We start from the raw sequence: 21,235 nt of genomic DNA, 5'->3' as shown, positions 1-21,235 counted from the left end.
TTAAAAATTTATTGATTAATTATTTATGCATGTTGAATAGAAATAGAGATTGAAATTTTGATTTTGTTAAATTTAATTGTGATTCTACCAAAATCTTGCAAAAAGTCTACAAATTTCCATGAAATATATCAAATCCACGGAAATCTATCGTTTAAAAAAGTCATTGAAAATCATTAAATTTCTACATTGAATACACTCCGCTTAGATTTTCAAGTTCCTACCTCGAATTAACCCATCCACGTTATTAATTATACCAGAAAAAATAATATTAGCAATAAATATTACAATAATAATTTAGACAAGAAAATTTAATCAGGGCCATTTCCAGCGTATAGTATCTAATTTATATGTTTGATTGGTGCACTTGAACTGTGGATTAATCAGATTTGGTACCAAATCTTAGTCTCCGCCCACAAAATTACCATTCTTTAATCCAACATATATACTTTTACGAAGACGAACAATATTTTTTTTTGAATTTATACAATATGTAAAAATACTCAACCATATTAAAGAACTATTTTATTTTATTTTTTAAAAAATGGAGTGAGATTGACGTCTATCGAAACTAATAAAAAAAAGTTTTCAAAAGAAAAAGAAAGTTCAAAAGAGTTTTAAATAGCATTAATTAGGCAAAAGTCTCTTTCATTTCCAAATATTAATGCATCACTTTTTAACAATTATTATTCCTGAACCATTAATTCTGAAAAATCAAGTTATTAAACCACAATAAAAAGTAAAGTAGCATTTGTTTAAAAAAATATAATATACAAAAACTCAGTCATACTCTGCGTAAAGCAAGAGCTCGTGGTCGTATTTTAGAGTGCGACAAAAGTACCTCTTTATTTTAATAAAAAAAACTTATTAAAATCTCATCCTCGCAATTGTATTTTTCATATGTAATTTATTTGATATTTCTTTCGCAATTATAAGATAACTAATAGAATCTAAATTTTTTTTAAAAAATAATTAAACAAAATTAAATTTGTATAAATTGCATTGGCGATTCAATTTTCCTAAGAACTTGTTTCACTATTAAATGCATTCTAGTATGATATTAACAAAATAGTGTTAAATTTTCATAACATAGATAATGTATATGCATTATTTGGTCACTTCGACAAATTATATGGAACACTCCTATTTTGTTGCAATATCATTTGGAGATAAATTGAGATTACTAAGATAAACTGATCATTTTGTTTCTCTATTCTTAATAATATGAACAATATCACATAAGCTTCAAATTTCAGTACTAACATAAATTAGAACAAACCGTCTTTAATGCAAAAAAAAAAAAGAAAAAAGAAAAAGAGTTTGCAACCTATCTAGCTAGAGTGTACAAAAATCGACGTTTTATTGGCAATTTTATTATTTTTATTTATTTATCGAAAAAACGATCGAAATCTGATATTTAGATTGCTATAAACTTGAAANTGTACAAAAATCGGCGTTTTATTGGCAATTTATTATTTTTATTTATTTATTGAAAAAACGATCGAAATCTGATATTTAGATTGCTATAAACTTGAAAAAAAAATCGAGTCATATCATTACTATTTAGTAAAGTACATGCAAGTGTTCAATTCCAGGAGTTGCGATATAGTGAAATTATTAATTAATAAGCTAGAAGCGTGGTTAAGATGTATTGGTAGAACTATTATACATTTTAAAAATTCCGATATTCACAGTTGTTACAAGGTATATTTTAATAAAGGAAACACATTGACGATATAAAATAAAAATAAAAATTATGATTTCGGAAAGAAGAAATATATGTTTGAAATTGAGATACCACAAACAACACATGACTCAATAAAATGTACATGGACTAATTTTACCCTACAGGATAATGAACACACAACCTCCCTTGCTGTTGTATCATGTTGAAATATGACATGAGAAATGTTTTAATAATTTAACAAATTCTTGTATTTTATAATGCATTATCGTTATAAATACCAATAATTAATTTAAATGAATAAATCTATAGACAAATTTATTTCTACCTTATAGGCACCGACATTATTATATATAGTCACATTACACTTCCAAGTTCCGAAGGCCATGTGCACTGAAATGGCCGGAAATAGGTAGTTCGATAATTCAAAATCCAACCACATTTCCTTTTTGAAAAAGTAATAAATAAATAAATAAATAATAATAATAATAATAATAATAATAATAATAATAAAGAAGCAGACGCCCACAGGCCACATGTGAGTAGAATTATTGATTTCGTATCTCCCATTGGCCACCACTGTTCACTTTCGATTTCATCAACCAATATGTACGCCCACCCATCTCCATGTGCTTTGTCCAGTTTTCACTCATAAAAAACAATTTATACTTGTAGTCTTTTTTTTAAAGACAATTATTCTCTAGAATTTTGTTACTAATTTATGATGCACATATATTGTAGTAAACTTTAAATAAAGAAAAATTGAGATACTTTTTACATTTTGGAAAAAAAACTAAACATAAAATTACGCCAACTGACAGTTCCGGTTGCTGTAACAAGAGTTGTTTCTTGACCGCTCTACTATGAATAGAATTGAGTTTAAATGTTTTAAACCGTTCAAATTTAGTTTGGCAACTACATTCGTTCCTCAATACTTAAATCATAATTTTTATTTTTATTCGAAAAAAAATAAATATGGGAATGTATCCGGTTGAAAGTCCATGATTTGATTTGAATGAAAAGTAGGGATGGTGTGGCCCTTATAAATGGGTAGGCTGAATCTCAAACTAGAAAAACTAATATGTCGCATNTATAATTATTATAATAATAAAATATTCATAAAAAGGTGGAAATTAAATTTGAGATATTTCTTTAAATTTCTAACTTTGAGTTGGTTGCTCGTTCAATTTTCAGTTAAACTGATTAGACAACTTTAATATCATAAATGTCACACATAGTATATGATGGACAATGTAAATATTATGCTTACTTGACTTTCGACCAAAATAAGCCAAATAAATCCAATGAATAGTTTTATCTATGCTACGCCGAGTGGATTACATCAGATAGAATGGTCTAAATAATGTATTGAAGAAAGATAGAATGGTCTTTCACACTTTGAGTTGGTTTGGTATTCAATTTTCATTTAAATTGAACATAACTTTAAAATAAAATTTGAATCACCCAATGATAATGATATTTGAATTTGAAATGCACTCCTTGTAATCTATTTATCCAAAACAATCCAATCATTCTATGAATTATGGCATAATCTTTAAATTCAGGTGTTTAGAGGTCGCTATTTATTTGATAAAATTCGTTCTAGTCATGAATCATCAATCTATGTATGAAAGTAACACAAATGTACTTCTTAGTTCTTACCACATATTATCTATGATATTGTATAGTGACTCGACACATGTCGAATTATATGTAGCTTTACAAAAGTATGTAATAATCTTTGAGTTTATCATTCTTGTAAGAGAGCTTGCAAGTGGGGGTGTCTTTGAGCCCTCGAGACGACAGAATGCAATCTTTCAACGACAGAGCTGTGTGCATAGACCTTGTATCTCAGTCGCAGTTGGGTTCGTGAGTGAATACGTCTGGTTTTTACCATTGTTCGAGCACATTAAAGTATACTGGTTCCCAGCTTGCTCCGCCTGGAAAACCATATATGTTCAAGCAATGAACAAAAAAACTATTAGGGAATGTTTCCAAATCTTACGACAGACATGATAGCTACGTTTAATCTATGTTGGAACATTATTGACTGAGAAATTATGTTTCATATTCTTCACCTGACAGGAGATTGGGGACGTGTTGCAGCTCCACTTCGAAGTAGGAACACAACTAAGATAATGACACCACGAACAATTATCGTTTAAGTCCACCCCTTGGAGAAGCAAAACAAGCCCAACAGTAAACCTGTAAGAGTCACATCAAAAAGACATTATTGAGGATCAATTTATACAAAGGGTGACATTGGTTTGATTATTACTGTCGATAATTTATTGCTAAGGTTATGTTTGCTCATAAAGACATGGATGGAAGAGTCGAATGCTTACCCTACAATGAGAAGAACTAAAGAAAGCAACCAAAGTACACACTGATACATCTTGAATTTAGGGGTACCCATCGAGGGGTATCCAGCAGGCGCATATCTCTGGTTAACCCATCCGAACTGGGGACGGATCAAAAACACAAAACCAAGAAGAAAACCGGATAAAAATCCTCCAATATGTGCGAAGTTATCCACGTGTGGGAGGATTCCAACGGCTAGGTTGATAGCTATAATTATCACAAGGGTCACTAGTGCGGCTACCTGAAGAAGAGGATTCATGTAATTCCATGTTTAAGTCAGAAACTGCTGGTCAAGGTAAACCACTTTGAGAGATGTAAAGAACACAAGGTACATGATACCTTGTTAGCATATATGGACCAATTGGTTATCAGCTCGGAAAGCATTCCTCCCAATAATCCAAATAGTGCACCAGAAGCACCGACTGATATGTTAGACTGAATAAACAGAGCAGATAACAAACTTCCTCCAAACCCAGAAATGAGATAAAGCAGACCTACCCGTACTGTAAACCATAATGTATATGTTAGTAATAAGCCAAAACCATATTTTGAATAACGGGCATAACACAATTAAATGCCATGATAAAATGTTGCGTACCACATCCAAATTCTTGCTCAAGTCGAATTCCAATAACTAACAGACTCAACATGTTGGCAAGTAAGTGAAAAACTCCACCATGTAACCACATACAAGTGATGAGGCGCCATCCTTCATGTCCATGGACAACTTTATTTACCTGCAGAGCGCCCATCTTCTCCAACCTAAAGGAAAAAAATGAATTGAATGGTGTTATAGATGCCATAAGCATCAATCCCATACATTATCATGATACTTTGCCGCGCCAGGGGGAGGAGACGGAACCATGAAATTTGTAAGCCTCATATAAAGATAAACCATGATTCATTATAATGAGTAATCACATAAGCATTGTGCAGAGTGGATATCAACATCAAATTTTCCAGTCTTATTAATAATACTGATTCATCTCACTCTTGCAATTTACTCTAAAAATGCACAGATCGAACAAAATCTTTCAGTCTTGAAAAATATCAGCAAAATTTGGACTAAAGTTACCCTTTCGAACTTGTAATCTAAAATAACATTCATCAAGACATATAATCCAATAAAAACAAAGGGTCCACACTGGAGATCACAAAACTTCCCAATATCAATCTTCAAACCTCAATTCAAGAATTAAAACTAGAAAGAATTGGATAGAAAAAGTGCTTACGCTGAAGAAGAAGGCCCCAGGAGGGGATTTTCCTTGAAGGGCTGAAAAGAAAACCTTCCCAAGAAGCCAGCAACACAGGAAAGAGAATTCTTGGGGCAATTGTTCACATACATCGTTATGACAAACATCAGAGTGTTAGCCACTATAAACAAAGGTATCAACCAGGGAAACTGTTTCTTGAAATGCTTCACTTCTCTGTAAACAACGGCATTGGCACTCGCCGCCGGCGCGGGCTCGGGAGATTCCACCGACACAGGGTGGATCATGTTGCTCCCAGTCCGCGAGTGGACCCTGATTTGGATGCCATCTTCAACCGTGGCCATTGAAGATATATAACAATAAAGATAGAATCTTTTTGGTGGGTTTGATCTGACTTTGTTGGAAAAGTGAAGATGGTAGGCAGGGATTAGGTGGTTACGGTGGGCGGCGGCGGCGGCGGAGGAAGGCGAGTAGGTCGACAGCTGAACAATGTCCGAACCTAAAAAACTCGTAATTCTAAGCACACGGTGGAATACTTTGGAGAATTCAGCTGGCCCCGCATGCTTAGACTTTGAACATAAATCACGTCATCTTGTGGAAGTTAAATTACAAGTTCCACAATAGGGAAATTGGGATCAGTCACTAGCCGTCATTTTTTTTTGTGTTCAGTCTCTGGGTACTTTTTTAGTACCACATTTTCACATGAAGTGTATCACATTTCCACATGAAGTGTACCACAATTTGTATGACATAGTACCACAATTTTGTGGGTAGGGAGTGAACCCAAAGAAATGTTTTGATTGTGGATTTTTTACCAACTTCCCCTTCAACAATCCCTAAAGGTCAAGAAATAATTAAATTAGAATGAATAAATTACAAAAAAAGTTACATTTAATATCTTTGTTTAACGGATAAGAACGTGTATGACTTAACTTATTTCAATTAGTTAATAAAATTTTGTATCATAAACTTGTTTATAGGCTTTTAAGTTTTTATTAAAAAAAATTGTTAATACATATGGGATAATGAAGTTTAAAAATGTTATATATTTTATATTATAAGGTTATTTTATTGATAAATAATTTTAAAAAGATATGATATTATGAAAATAATGATTTCGGACATATTGTGGGTTATGTGTCATTAAACTATGAGATCGTATATTTTGGCTTTTCAAAATATTAAATAAGATTTAAACATTAAATTAGGGGTGACCCATTTTTGAAAAACTAGTTATAAGCACTTTTACAATTCTTTTTCGAACATTTTTTTAGATCTCATTATATATTTTTGAGCTTCATCAAATTTCTTCTTTAACTCAGCTTGATTTAGATGCAAACATATTTAAAACTCAAAAAAAAAATTAAAAATTAATTCGGTTATAATTAGATGTCGCATTTTTTAGTTAAAACGTTGTTCAACTCAAATTGGTAAATCGTGCCAATTAATAGTACACGTGTGCAAATAGCTAGATTGGAGTTAAAAACACGATTTAACTCAGATTTGTTGTTAAATCTAATTTATTTTGATTTAAATATATAACTATAATATTTAGTTATTTGATACTAAAAACCATGTTTGAATTTAATATTAAATTTAAAAACTCAAGTTAAATGGATGCCATTTACAAAGAAATATAAAACTTAAACTGATGTTTTTCATGATATGTAATAATATTATTACAATTTCATTTATACAGATGATAAAATAAAGTAGTTAGTAAACTTATTATATAATATTTAATTAGTAGATTTAAAGAGTAACATAAGGAAACAATTAGATGTTTAATAATATAAGTGTTAAACATGTGGGGGCATTTTGGTCAATAATTTGAAATTTTTTAATTTTAAAGGAGATTCGATTTAACTCGAAACATTTCAAAACCAACATTTTTTTGGAAAACGATGTTATTTCTCTCTTTCATCACCTTAATGAAATTGTGAAACGAAACAAGGAAAATACGCCGAATTTTACTTGAATTTTTCAATTCGAAAGAAAATAATTATAAATCTTTTTCTTTCATTTGACCAATGGTAACTACTTGCACTTCATTTTTTTTTAAAAAAAATTGATAAAGAATCATTCCAACAACTAAGTGCTTTATTTTTCATTTGCCGTACACAAAATTAAAAAATGAAATATATTCGAGTTCTTGGCTATAGTGGCTTTTAAAGCATAGAAGGATACCAGCCTGATCACCAAGAAACAGTCCGGCCACACCAGAAGAAAGTCAATGTTACACTACTACATCTCAGCGTGTCTCAAATTTTTAGGAAATATACGAAACACTAGCACCGATAGCCTCGAATTCGGCTAATATAAATCAGAATCGCGTAGTGATCTGGGAAAAAAGACTCTTGAAGTCTGTGGTTGGTGTACCGGAACCTTCAGGCTTCGATGCAAGGTCGAAAGCCTTGAATTTAGCCTCCTCAATGTTTAGCGCCTGTCCACAAGTTTGTACGTTACTTGCCAAGACTAGGTTATGGTGCATCTCGAAAGAAATAATGGCTAAAACAGTTTGTTGTAGATACCTGAATGCAGACTTCTGCAACGTCAGCTCGAGCAATCGTTCTTGTTTCTGTCTGAAGAAGTTCGTCATCCTTTCCAACAATTAACTCTCGTAAACCACCATCTTTATCTTGCAAGCCACCCGCCCTAGCCAACACAAGAGATGGTATCGACAAAAAATAAGCAATGATATAATCATGCATCTGTAACAAATAAATTGTTAAAAGTTCTACATGCAATATCTTTCGAGTCATAGAAGCACAAATTTGGACATACCTAATTATGGTATATGGGACACCTGAGTCAGCCAAGTATTGCTCGGCCTTTCTTTTCCAAACCTGTGATCAAAACAGTATTTAGTTTCATATTAGTATATTAATGAGAAGGAAAAAAACTTGTGTCTTCAAGTGATGTTTCTTCGTCAAAAAACGAGGTGAAGGAAAACAAAAATGAGGTGAACATGTTCAAACCAAGATGTTTCCATTTCCCAAACTATTTAATGGGTGGTTTGGATCAGTTCCTCCCATAGATCCCACCAACACAATTTGCTTTACCCCGGCAGCTTTGGCTGTACAATGTATGTAACAAATATTTTTAGAATCAACACAGGAAGAAGCTAAATAATATGAAAGTTCAGTACTAGACTACTACTTCTTACCGGCATCTATTTGGTTCTTTTGCCCAAACCAGTCAACCTGAAATCGGAAAAATAAAGGTCAGAAAGGTTACACATAAAGAAACCTCAAACACAGGGCTGAACCACAGGCCATGGTTGAAACCTGTTCCGGGAATGCTCCATCTTCAAAACAAAATTCAGGCCTTCCACCTTTAGCTGGGTCAAACCCTGGTTTCATCTTTGGAACTGCACTTGTGAGTATGATAAGGGCATCAATACCTTGTATTGCAGGAACAATGCTTTCCGTGTCTCTTATATCCCCAATATAAACATCATCGCCTCCACCAATTTTTTCCTTGCTATCTGGAGTTCTTACCAAACCTCTAGCAATGTAATGATCTCTTCTCTCTTTCAGTTTCTTGTAAACGATTTGGCCTAATGAAAAGAGAATGTCAGCAAAGGTCTTCGACTCGTGCTATTATAGAGTTTCATACCATAGAAAGTAGAAACAATATTAACCTATACACAGATCATCAATAACTCGAGTGCTCGTAACTAGACCAGACCACGGTTCCAAAATCGATGATTACGATTCAGGAACTGGCTGTTCCATTTCCAATAAAAGGTGGAACCGGATCTGGAACCGAACCACTCAAGTATGATTTTGGCTCTGGTTCCTACTGGTTTTGGTTTCGGTTCCTAGTGGTTTCTGGTTCCGCTTTACAGTTGTAAGAGAACCGTGGTCGGGTCTACTCGTAAACAGAAACAATTAAGTAGTTAAAGCATTAAAACAAGGACAAATGATTAGAAACTGAGAGCTAAAGCATTAACATGGACTTGTCATTACTCTAGAGTCTAGACAATGGGCAACCCGAAGTTGAAGCATTAACACGGAAAAAGGCCGAGTGTAATACTAATGTTCGATGTTGGTCTGTGAAGAGGATTTGACGAGGTTTATAAAAATGTATCACAAATTCTTTTAGCAATTACAGCAACGACGAATACACATCAATTTCTTGCTGACTAAATTATGTATAGCGTCCGACCTGGTGCTTGGGGGTGCCATAAAGGACAACAGAGAGAGAAACTATCTAAGAGATTATGATCAAACAATGACTCCAAAGGCTAAGGATCCATACAAGGTTTTGTCAATGACATACGAGATTATAGCTATCAAGTTCCGGACTCTACGACTATGTATAATGGACTGCTCTAACAAGATGTATAATGGACTGCTCTAACAAGTATTTCATATCCATTCTCACCTCGCCAAAGCGATAAATCCAAAAAACTGGAAAATGTTACTGCATTTTCTTGCTAAATTTGATGTCCTTCATTACATTACAATAGATGGGAAAAGAAAGAAAATGACAAACTTTGATGGAGCATGATACTGATCTCACCCAAGTTTCTACTTTTTCCACCTCACACAGACCACGAAGTAAAATGCAAAAACCTCAGCACAAGAATCAAATCCCACAAATACAAAAGACACTCACCGGCCGTTACCATCCAAAACAAAATGCTAGAGAGTGTTCAAGAAAGAATTTATTTACCAGTTCTACCACCGGCACCAGTAACAAGAACAGTTCCTTTGCCCGAAGCAGACATAGCAAACACAGAAATTCTCCCTTTTCTAGGACGCAAGAATGGGACTCCCGAAGAAATGGACGACTCTGGGAGTATATTTGAACTGAAGGAGATTCTATTGACTAAATTGGAGCCCCAACATTTATGGGTCGCTGCTGAACACGAAGGGGTGAAAGGGATACGTATCATCGAAGCCCACTAAGACGGATTCGTGTCCGCTCGTCGGCGGATGGGGAAACTCGTTTGTCCAGATGAACAGGTAGCCGCTCAAGTGTAATGACAGATGTTCGCTTACCAAAGGGTGGACTCTTATCTTTTTTATCCTTTTTCGCCAGTCACGTTATCCGTTTGCACCAGGGCAGAATGATTGCCCAGCTCCATCATCCAAATCCGAATTATATGTATGCTTTCTTCCTCTTCTTTTTTTTTTTTTTAAAAAAGAAAAGATTTTGGTATTTCATTTTTAAAAAAATCTATTTGAATCATTTAATGGTAAAAGTTAAAATTATAATCTTATAGTTTACTTCAAAAATTGCCACTAACTTCCTATTCTTAGAGGCGCACATTGGTTACCAATTCCGACCAAATAACATGAAGTAAAAAGAAAAAAACCGTTAAAATTCATATAAAAATAGAAAATAGCAAAATACAGTATCAAAAGACAAATCGAAGCCTTTACGCCTAATAACTTACAACTACGACATATTTTATGGTATATAATCCCGTAAACATCGGACTACTAGCCTCGATTTTACTACATTACATGGACTGCCACGAACATAAATAGATANCCTAGAAATGAGTAATTTGGAGACCAAGGAAAAGAATTGGACGAAGCTGGTGAAGAAGCACAAGATGAAGAGCTAGCAGTGGAAGCGTTGGATTTACTAATAAATGGCTTTCTGATCATCAATGGCACCATATCTTCAAGCAGGCCTTGTGGGCTCTTCAATTGGTCCTCAAATTCCTTGTCTATTGGGCTTGGATAGATGTTGTCAAGCCCATATTCAATTCCAGTGTCTTGGGCTACTCGATCTCCTTTATGGGCTTTATGTTGGGCTTCTGGCATGAACCCTTTGTGTTTCTTAGTGGGCGGGTCGGGCTTATCCAGATGACTGTTGATTAAGGAAAATGGGTAAGGAAAGTGGAGGTGAAGGCCTTCATATGTGATAATATGGGTATCCGGGTCGTCGATGGACCGCTCCACTTGTTTTTTGGCACTACATCTCGGGTTCGTGCAACGGTAGTAGCTTCTGAGAAATTATAAATTTAAATTATTCTAAATTAAGATAATAATTCTATTTTACTAAACACTTTATTAGAGAAGCTGCATATATGATACTGCCCTATATATTTTTTCTCAATTGCATGACGATTAATATAATAATAGTAAATTGGTTTATAATGAATGTTTAAAGTGGTTTATTAAAATGGATTACAATGTATCTCTATTACAACCAAATCGCAACAATTTTCGTAAAACGAAGACGAATATGAAATATGTACAATGAGAGCTCAATATGTAGGCGTGAGTGTTGGTTAATGTTTTTCGACATGGGAAAATCATGATAGAAAAACTTAATCTATATAAGAATTATATAAAAAGAATCAACTGTATTTTGCATGATAAATATGTAAGCACTTTGTCGTTACTCAGTTCATGCCATTATAGCATCATTCATTATAAGCTCCCAAAAAGAAGTAAATTTCATATAATATATAAGTTCAAAAATTTCAAAATAAGTGGCATGGAAATCAAGTTTTCACCTGGGATTTGGACTATTTTTTATGGATTTCTGGCCATATTTCCTCCATTTATACCCATCATCTGCCATTACATTACCACAGTTCTTGATTCGCAAAGTATACTTGTGGTTGTCATGATTGGCCTTGTTCATATAATCTCTTTCCAACATTGAAATTCTGCCCAAAAAAAAAAACAAAACAACATCAAAATATAATTACCCTTATGTTTCAAGATTAAAGGAAAAAAATACATCTTGTATCCAAACCTGCATTCCTCCGACAATTTATAATCTGGGTGCTGAAAATCGTGGACTCCATGGTTCGTGTATGATAAAGAACTCTCGATATCTTCGATAGTTGGACCCGAATACCCCATCGACCCAAGGAGACAGGACTCCAATATCGAAGGGCTGTGATTCGATCCCAATACGCCGTGATCATGATGAAGCTGAGGCAAAAAAAACGGAGATTCGTTGTCGAGAAGTTCTTCGACTAGCTCATCTGCAGGTCCTTGAGTCAGTTTTATCAGTTCATCCATTATGGATTTTCTTTTTGTGTTATTCTATGACAATATTTTGAGGTTATACTTGCATGTAATATAGCATGGAGTTGCAAGGATAAAACTTTAGGTTAAAGTGGAGCAGATGAAGAGGTAGCAAGGTTTAATGTTAATTTGTGACTTGAAAGTTATAGCATAAGCTTTAGTTGGTATGGTTGCTAATTATACTGAATAAATTTGGAGATAAGGTGTTGTATCTATTCATTTTAAATTATGGACCCTATATTTTAAAAAGATTTTAGGAGTGTATTTTACTAGGTTGACTTTTGAAAATTCCCTTTGTCAAATGTCAACGCACCACAATCTCCTCAAGTTTTTCTGTAGTTTGGTGCATAATTAATTATTGGTTGAATTTTTATTGGGTATAATAATTGTCTATATTGGGTAGAGCAATCGAAATGTGTTTTTTGTGCTGTTTTACTATTTAAAATATTTGAGTTTGTTTGTGTGTGTATATATATTTATAGTTGATGGGAAAATTAAAACAAAGAAAATAACGTTTTGGTCTACTAATTTTTCTATTTTGGGTTTTGATATACTAAATTTTCAAAGTTTAGTTGTAGACTAACTTTGATTATTTTTATCTTTCAGTCCTATTTCATCAGGTAGCAGATGTAATACCGAAAAATTCTGACATGATATATAAAAAAACAATTTAACGTCCGCATATGAAATTACTGACTTATTAATTTCATGTCAATAATTGAACCAAAATAGACCAAAATTAAAATTTAGTGCATCAAACCAAACTTTGAACAAAAAATTGGATAAGTCAATGGACTTAAAAACTTATTTTCCCGTTAAAATTTCATATATTAAGTTAGCTTAAATAGGGTTTTGGTCATTGTAGCATAATAAATTGATTGTTTTTGCACTTATAATCTTTTTTCACTGGATCGATTATATGATACTTGACATTACTGACATGATGCTAGATAATGAAAAATTTCTAATGTCATATCAGTACTCTAACAAAAAAGAACAAAAGTGCTGCAAAACTAGTTTATCATACTAAAATCAAAATCTGATCAATTAAAGTCAGGATTGATAGACTAATTTACGTAATGAATTTTTAATTTTCTTATAGTTGTGGCCAGTTATAGACAATATTTAAAGAAAACCATGAGTGAAGGATAGTTAAGCAACCTAGATTTTTTGAAAAAAATCCTATGAATCCTGGCATGGGCTTGATTATAAGTTAGCAATAAAAATTATCTCTCTTTTTTTTGTTTAAAAAAAATTATTGCAGATGGAGAGACATTGTAGATGATCAATCACAATTGAAATTGCAGTATCCATCTTTGTATTGGTTGTATTTTTTGTTGTTTTCCCTCAGCTGTTTCTTTGTCCTGTTATAATATTTTGACAAGGTGGATTTATATCAAGTTGGACCAAATATTTTATTTATTTATTTAATTCATTATTTTTTTTGAGTTGAACAATTATTATTTTTAGGTGGACCAAGCTCACCTAAACCGTAGATCTTGATCAAAGAGACAACTGCTAAACAGGGAATTATGGCGATTTTTTTTTATCTATTATTTCTCTCATAATTTCTTGGAATAACTCGCTTAACTCCAGGAATAATTTTTAGGGCAGTTGAGCTTGATTTTTAAGTGAGGCAACTATTAACAAACTGGACATTGCCATAATTAAAATAAGAAAGTTTCAAATTTAGGAAATGTATTTGTTTATGTATTAAAAAAATGCTTAGATTTTTTTATCTATTTTTTCTTAATATATTTTCATGTCACTTTCATATTTTCTCACCCAATTATTTTTTAGATTCAACTTTTTATCATTCATAAAAATAAATTTATTATTATATTTTTTTATCGTAGCAAACAAATGTATGATTGAGGATTAGAGCATATAAGTAAGAAAATTCACGAGAATTATTAATAAAAAATAAAAAAATCATATCATATTATACATAAAACATGGTAAGTTTTCACTCCCACACAAAAAGACTAGCCATATGTCCATTAATACAACAAAAATTTAATACATATAACCTAGATTCACTTACACTTTTTTTCACTCCTTAACTTGAATATCAGATGAGTTTCACCATGAAAAACACTAACATCCTCTGAAATGATAATGTTGTGTTCTCATATAATTGCTGCTGGGCAGTAATCAAAGAAAAAACATATAACTTTTCTGAGTTTTTTCCTAGCAACTTTGGATATTTTTGATTATGATCATTTTTTCACCTAAAATCACTAAACCCTCCGGATATCATTTATTTGGAAACTATGTTGTCTACGTGGCTTATATGACCATTAAGTATATATTATACATTAAAATCCATCTGAGACAAAAAAAAAAAATAACGACAAGCTTTTTCATTTCATTTTAAAATATGGGTGGTTTTTTGCTTTATTTTTTCATTTATTTTTTATTAGATTGATTTTAATATATATTATATAAATTTTATTCTCGTCGCATAAAGTACATAAAAGAATATATGTATCAAATAAGTAATATTAGAGGTTTAGTATTTTTGTAAAAATGATCATAACAAAAAACAATCAAAATTAAATAATAAAAATCAAACTTGGACAAATTATATAACTAAATTTCAAGACATGTCAACGATTTTTATTGCACTGATAATCACAGCCTAAGAATATAAAAACATAATTTAAAATTAGAAATGTGGAGTGCGTGTAGAAGGCGAGGGATCAATAATTACAACCTACCATTCCAATTGCTTCCAACACAGGGAAGACTTAATTTGTCTGTTGCATAAGAATTTATACATAGAAAAAATATCGGGGGTTGACTTTTTAGCAAGAGTCCGATAAAAATTAAATTCAGTGTGACCCAATAAAAGGACAAAGTGGCTGCAATTAATGAATGGCTGTCTAACTCGGCTAGTGATGTGGGGGAGAAATAATCAAAAAGTCAACAACCTCTCTGACCAAATCCTTTTTTGTAAAAGTCAAACCCCTCCGGGTAACACGTGTAAACTGTGGGATAGGTTGGCCCACACGTGTTGGATACATGTACATACGCGTGGTGAACGAACCCATTCGGAGTGTAAAAAAGACGTGGGAGGCATGGATTTTATTTTAACTCATCAAGGAGACATTTTGGTATTTTTTTTATTATATTTTATTTTTCTTTTTCTTTTTTTATAATTTTTATGATATTCGATTCTCGAGTCTTCATTTTTTTTTTTTTAAAAAAAAACTCAAGTTAAACTCAAATATATTACAAAGGAGTGAACCATCTGTCTCCTTTGAGACATTTTTGTAACCATTTCTATCATATTTGATTTTGTGAAATTAGTTGTTTTTGGCTTGTCGTAAAAATCAAAGTTGTAAACAGAGTAGTTGTTATTAAAAGTCTTAGTTTGAGACTGTGACGTCACCTGAATTGGTTCAATGCAAAAGATTTTTTTATAAATAAAATATTGCTATGAAATCCTTCGATTCATAGAAAAAAGAAAGACGTAGAAGAATTTCTCTTAGAACTTGAAATAAAATCTCTTGTTTTATTTAGTTTATGCAAAATGTTATTACTTAGTAGATTATTGGTTCTACAACACTTTAACCTATTTATCTTATGCTTATTTTGATGGATAGGTTGTCCGTGGGTTTAGGCTCCGGTATCCACTCATAAAACTGCCCAGCCCAGCCCAGCCCAGCCCGATATATGACTTAAACTAGTCCAGCCGGGTTAAGATTTTTTTTTTTTTTGGGTATGATTATTGATTAATCTCATGATTATGTTTTATGATTTCTATCAACGACTTATTTTACTAACTAAAATGTATTAAAAAAATTAATCACTTTTTGTAATCAATTTTACATCTTTGCTTTTGGTCCTTTAGAAGTTTTTGGAGACAATGAATAATTATTTCATTGCCATCAAATTTTTAGTTTTATATTATTATTATTAGTTTTTATTTAAGATTAATTAATTATTAAGTGAGATAAAAAAACTATATTTCTTAAATTAATAATCGAGATGATGAGGGAACCGATAAATCAAATAATAATATAGATAACTTTAGTTAATAGTTGATGATTAATTTGATTTAATCAAAGTTGTATATTCTTCATGATGTAAAGCTCAAGATAAAATATAAAAATATATTAAAGAGATTTAAACTTTAAAGGTACATTTAATATTATTTGAGCATATATATGATAAAATATTTATTATTTTAAAATCATTTAAATAGTTAATACCCAAAAGTACACATTAGGAAATCAATCAAAATTTAATATACAAAAAAAAATGTATTTATCTAGTGTTTCTATGGAAATAAAGAATAAAAAGATAAAATAAAATATTATTAATTGAAATACCTTAAACAAAATCATTTAACAGATTTCACATTATTCATTTTATTTCTAAGTACTTGTGCGGACATTGGGGATTTATCAACTTCTTCTACAATTTGTAATAAGGATTGTATGAATAATGTCTTAATGCGATAATGGCTACTTGATAATTAATTTAATATTCATTGATTTTCTTATAAAAATAATTTCTAGGTCCACTTTTTTTTTTTTATTTATTTATTTGAGAGTCACATGCTAAACGATATGTAGACATGAGAGACTGCACCGATGTGAGTGTCAATGGCTGTGCTGTTAGGCCATGAATCCGAGAGTGGCTATGGGGTCGTGCCTTGCTGCTGGTGGTGTCTCAATCCCTCGAGATCAGTCTTACCCTTACTTTGCGGCTAGTGTGTCCCTAGCAGAGACAATCTTATTCATTAAGATATTATGTCTCTCTTTTTATGGTTCACTTATCAAATCAGATCAAACGTCACAATATCAGTAACATGGCACGCGAGAGTATTTATCAAGAGATAACTCATTTCGATATTTTTTGACCTTTAAGATAAAGAGATCGCAAGAAAGATTCTCAAAAAGGCTTTACAACTATATTTATGTTTCGAAAACTTAAACCAACACCGATCTAACCCATTAATTTTGAGGATAGATCATGATAGGCTTGGGGCCTCCTCTCATAGTATATGTTTACAACTCTATGCACTTGTTGCATGTCACACTGTCTTTTTTTGTAAAAGAAAATTTGAAACAAATAAAATTTTATATAAAAATTTATAGATTATATTAAAGTAAAGAAGTTTTAGGGGTGATTTTTATGATTAGCTATATTAATTTTAAAATTAATTAGGATAATTCTGATGATAAACCATGGAGGAAATGGTTGTGTCACGTTCTATAAAATTTTCTGAAATTTAGGAGCGGCTATGCATTTATCTATTTGCTAAAAGAGTGGTCACAAACTACTCCTAAAAATTAAAGTAATGGAAACGATTTTATATCAGCATTTTACAAAAGCCATTGCTTGAAAGTATCCAATAGGAGTGCCAAAATTAATTTTTTTAAAAAAAACGATCCTTCAATTTTTTTTTTAATTGTGGATTAAAGATTGAAATTTGACAAACATGGATCATCAAAAAATAACAAACAGTAGGAAAATGCAATTTTAGTCTTATATTTATTTTATTTTGGATTTTAGTAAGGTGACTTGTCAAAGATTGATTTTTCTCCAATAATTTTGGATTTTTTTCTCCAGAAGTAAGAAAACCCACCGAATATCGTCTATTTGACAATGATGTTCTTCTACAAGATTCACCTGAAGAGAATAAAACATATATTACATTTATCAAAGTTCATCTAAGCAAAAAAATAAAGGAGAAATACAAAGGAAAATGTCACCCAATGTTTCAAAAGTAGAGAAAAATATCACATGAATTTTAATACGTTTAATATAAGTTTTATTCTCATCAAATGAGAGCATCGAACAAAATTACATTTTTTTTTTCAAATTAAATATACATAACTCAAATTGTAATTTCAGGTAAATAATAATCTGATCGCCGCGTTTCCCCACTGCTCTGCAACTTAAATCAATAGCTCATGCAAGAACGTTGAGTTCTTGTTACTTGAGGATATTGTCCTCGGATAAAGCCAACGAGCCAAATATGTTTATCCGTATGGGTCCAGAAGAGAAGGCATGCAAATTTATATGCAAACAAACATTCCAATCATCAATATTACATTATGTTCCCTAGTACATTGTGCAAATGTTTTTGTCATTTGTTTTCTTTGTCTGATAAATTTGGAGATATCTTCCAAATTTAATAATCTTTTAATTTAAGACGAGATTTTGAGAAATTAATATAAGCTAAATTTCATTTTGTTACTAAATATTTCACACGCAGTTACAACCATTGGACGTGACGAAGCTTAATTACGTTATCCCCCATTGGGAGTAACGTACACTTCCGTGTAAGATAGAATTTTCCAGATTTCTGAGTCCAGTTTTTGGGAGAAAGAAAAGAAAACGATGGAGGACACTACCTTGTGCAGATTATATGGGAAGGAAACTAGAAATTTCACACCCTATTATGTCTGAACTACAGCATAAGCATAGAAAAACACTCTTCAAACTCCTCATCGATTGTTAGTTTCTTGCCACCATCTGCACCCAAGAGAACAACAAATGCTTCAATACTTTATATATTTCAATTTGAAAATATCAACTTACAAACATTAGATTTACCTTGATCACCAGAGGAAAGAATATAATCACTGGGATCTATCCCACTCGAGAGAAGCAGATACTCGACTTCCTTATAATCCGCATAATCCGGGTACCCGAATTCCGAAAGGCTTCCGAATCCTAGGAGCTCCGCCTCGTTGTCGGATAACGTCTCTGATTCACTGGAAGTCGGTTTTGTTTTTGATCTGCATTCTATGCTCCCAGAAAGGGCAGAACCAGGTTCGTTAGATGCTCGAGTTTTCGAATATCCGGGATCGGTTTTATCCTCATTACATGTCAATATGGTAGAGTCTAAGTTGCTGTCTCTAACATATTCGCCGCTCATTTTCTTTGGATCCACGATGAGATCAGAAGAAGGATCAATATATTCAAGAACTTGACTCCAGCGCACATGTTTTGGCCGAGGCACTCCCACTGGTTCAGCCCGCATTTTTCTTTTCTTGTGCAAGAAATCTACCCTGCAGGTATCCAAAACAAAACTCATCAAATTAAGTGGGAAAACAAAAAGAAGAAGAACAAAATCGACTCTTCTTTTGAGTTTCAGTATATTTATAAATTCATAATTTTTTTTCCCATTACGTATTCTAGAAATTACTATTTCCTGCTCTCCTGGCAACTTACAAACGAATAAGAATTCAAACTTGGAATCAAAAACAAAATCAGGGATCGGAAAAAAATGTACATACCTGTTTATTTCAGTTGGGCTGCTCATACTTACCTCTACCGTGATCTTTGAAGGCGGACAGTGATTTGCACTATGTACGTATAATAATATATATAGATCGTTTGGTACTAAAATAAAAAACAAGATCTAGAAATACATTCAATCTCCTTTTTAGTACAATAATTTGAAATAAAAAATAGATATATTAGTTATGTATTTCAATTTATTATCTCATGGCTTGTGCAATACCATAAAGTACATTATCTCTTACTTTCTAGACAAAAATTTATGTGAGATGGTTTCACGGATCGTATTTTATGAGATAGATCTCTTATTTGGGTAATCCATGAAAAAGTATTACTTTTTATGCTAAGAGTATTACTTTTTATTGTGAATATCGGTAGGATTGACCCGTATCACATATAAAGATTCGTTAGACCGTTTCACAAGAGACCTACTCTACTTTCTATTAAGTTTGTTCATAATAGAGTCAAAATATTTGGTGTGACATTTATTTTGTTTTGTTTTGTTTATTTTTTTAATTCATTATTTCAAAATTTAAATTTAATATCTTACTAATTTTCATAATTATGGTACGACTCTCATTAAATTTAATCAAATTATAAAATGTAATTGTTTCAAATTGTAGTATAGTTTTTCATTAATTTTTATAATTATGTTATCATCTTTATTTGAATATAAATAAAATTATTAATTATAAAAATTGTCATATATATATATGTATATTTAAAGGCTGCATTCTACAATCTTCCACTGAACATAAAAAAATAAATCTTCCTCTTTGTTAGATTATATATATTCCTTGGGATTTTCCCATGCACAATCTTCCACCGAAAAAAATAAAATAAATCTTTTGCTTCTTTTGTTACTGCACGCGCTTGTTACAGTGTCTGGCGTCTAATCCACACAAATATAAGTTTTATTAATTATTTTTTTACTATAAAATTGAATCTTCTATTCACTGTTTAGCTCATAAATAAAATAATGAAAAATAAATAATATAAAAATGATAAATTAATATATTTATATGTATGATATTGTTTTTTTTTTTTAGAATTTCAGTAAAGTATTACAAAACAAAAATGATTAATTAATCAATATCTTATCTTTCTCATCTAACCATATTTTATTTGATTAATATTCTCATTTATTACATATTTTTAAAATATTTGTCAACGTGTAGTACAATAAATATAAGGAAATTTGTAATTTTGGGATTCTATTATTAAGTTCTGTCTCGTTGCACAATTTTGATATATTATATTATTAGATTTCAATATTAGTTTTTTTTAAAAAAATTAATCTTTTTTACTGAAATGTTGATATCACATTATATAGTCAACCAAAAAAAGCCCAAAAAAAAAAATCAACATTTAAATGGACTGTAAATAAACGGCACGAGAAAATATTAAAACTCATAAAAACAAGGTTGTTCCTTCTTTGATTTGCGTGAGTTTTAATCTCTAGAATAGAAATCGAGAGAGCAGCAGCAGTACGGAAACCTGCGACTTTTGTGGCTTACATTTCAATAACCATCTGAGGTCCACCTGAATTTGACCATGTAGCGAAGACGTGGAATTTTTTTATTAGAGATAATACCTGAATGCAACTCAAAAAGAAAAATAAAATCTGAATATAGAAGAGTTTTAAAATATATTATATTTTTTAGGATAAAATATATTATATGATGCTGTAATATAATATTATAATATAATAACGT

General features: G+C 31.5%; 4 protein-coding genes across 4 annotated transcripts; all 4 read right to left on the bottom strand.

Annotated features, from left to right (window-relative positions):
• Window positions 1–3,290: 3,290 nt before the first annotated feature.
• On the bottom strand, window positions 3,291–5,822 carry LOC140971125 (RHOMBOID-like protein 1). The gene is made up of 6 exons (XM_073433212.1): window positions 5,275–5,822; window positions 4,641–4,804; window positions 4,382–4,545; window positions 4,027–4,283; window positions 3,760–3,886; window positions 3,291–3,621 (listed from the first exon to the last, which is right to left on the bottom strand). The coding sequence occupies exons 1-6, from the start codon at window positions 5,595–5,597 to the stop codon at window positions 3,499–3,501; spliced, it is 1,158 nt and encodes a 385-aa protein (XP_073289313.1). The 5' UTR covers window positions 5,598–5,822; the 3' UTR covers window positions 3,291–3,498.
• Window positions 5,823–7,332: 1,510 nt separating this feature from the next.
• On the bottom strand, window positions 7,333–10,338 carry LOC140971124 (uncharacterized protein At5g02240-like). Its single transcript, XM_073433211.1, has 7 exons — window positions 9,934–10,338; window positions 8,541–8,812; window positions 8,420–8,456; window positions 8,232–8,329; window positions 8,038–8,099; window positions 7,785–7,908; window positions 7,333–7,696 (listed from the first exon to the last, which is right to left on the bottom strand). The coding sequence occupies exons 1-7, from the start codon at window positions 10,154–10,156 to the stop codon at window positions 7,577–7,579; spliced, it is 936 nt and encodes a 311-aa protein (XP_073289312.1). The 5' UTR covers window positions 10,157–10,338; the 3' UTR covers window positions 7,333–7,576.
• A 383-nt stretch (window positions 10,339–10,721) lies between these two features.
• On the bottom strand, window positions 10,722–12,419 carry LOC140958010 (probable WRKY transcription factor 49). Its single transcript, XM_073415417.1, has 3 exons — window positions 11,980–12,419; window positions 11,735–11,890; window positions 10,722–11,220 (listed from the first exon to the last, which is right to left on the bottom strand). The coding sequence occupies exons 1-3, from the start codon at window positions 12,249–12,251 to the stop codon at window positions 10,722–10,724; spliced, it is 927 nt and encodes a 308-aa protein (XP_073271518.1). The 5' UTR covers window positions 12,252–12,419.
• A 6,023-nt stretch (window positions 12,420–18,442) lies between these two features.
• Window positions 18,443–19,607, bottom strand: LOC140960957 (uncharacterized). Its single transcript, XM_073419285.1, has 3 exons — window positions 19,517–19,607; window positions 18,831–19,288; window positions 18,443–18,749 (listed from the first exon to the last, which is right to left on the bottom strand). The coding sequence occupies exons 1-3, from the start codon at window positions 19,540–19,542 to the stop codon at window positions 18,685–18,687; spliced, it is 549 nt and encodes a 182-aa protein (XP_073275386.1). The 5' UTR covers window positions 19,543–19,607; the 3' UTR covers window positions 18,443–18,684.
• Between the last annotated feature and the right edge of the window lie 1,628 nt (window positions 19,608–21,235).

The sequence above is a fragment of the Primulina huaijiensis genome, chromosome 2 (genome assembly GCF_012295235.1).
Source record: "Primulina huaijiensis isolate GDHJ02 chromosome 2, ASM1229523v2, whole genome shotgun sequence".
Lineage (NCBI taxonomy): Eukaryota > Viridiplantae > Streptophyta > Magnoliopsida > Lamiales > Gesneriaceae > Primulina > Primulina huaijiensis.
Note: the sequence above shows the minus strand (reverse complement) of the source record. Positions and strands in the feature narration are given on the sequence as shown.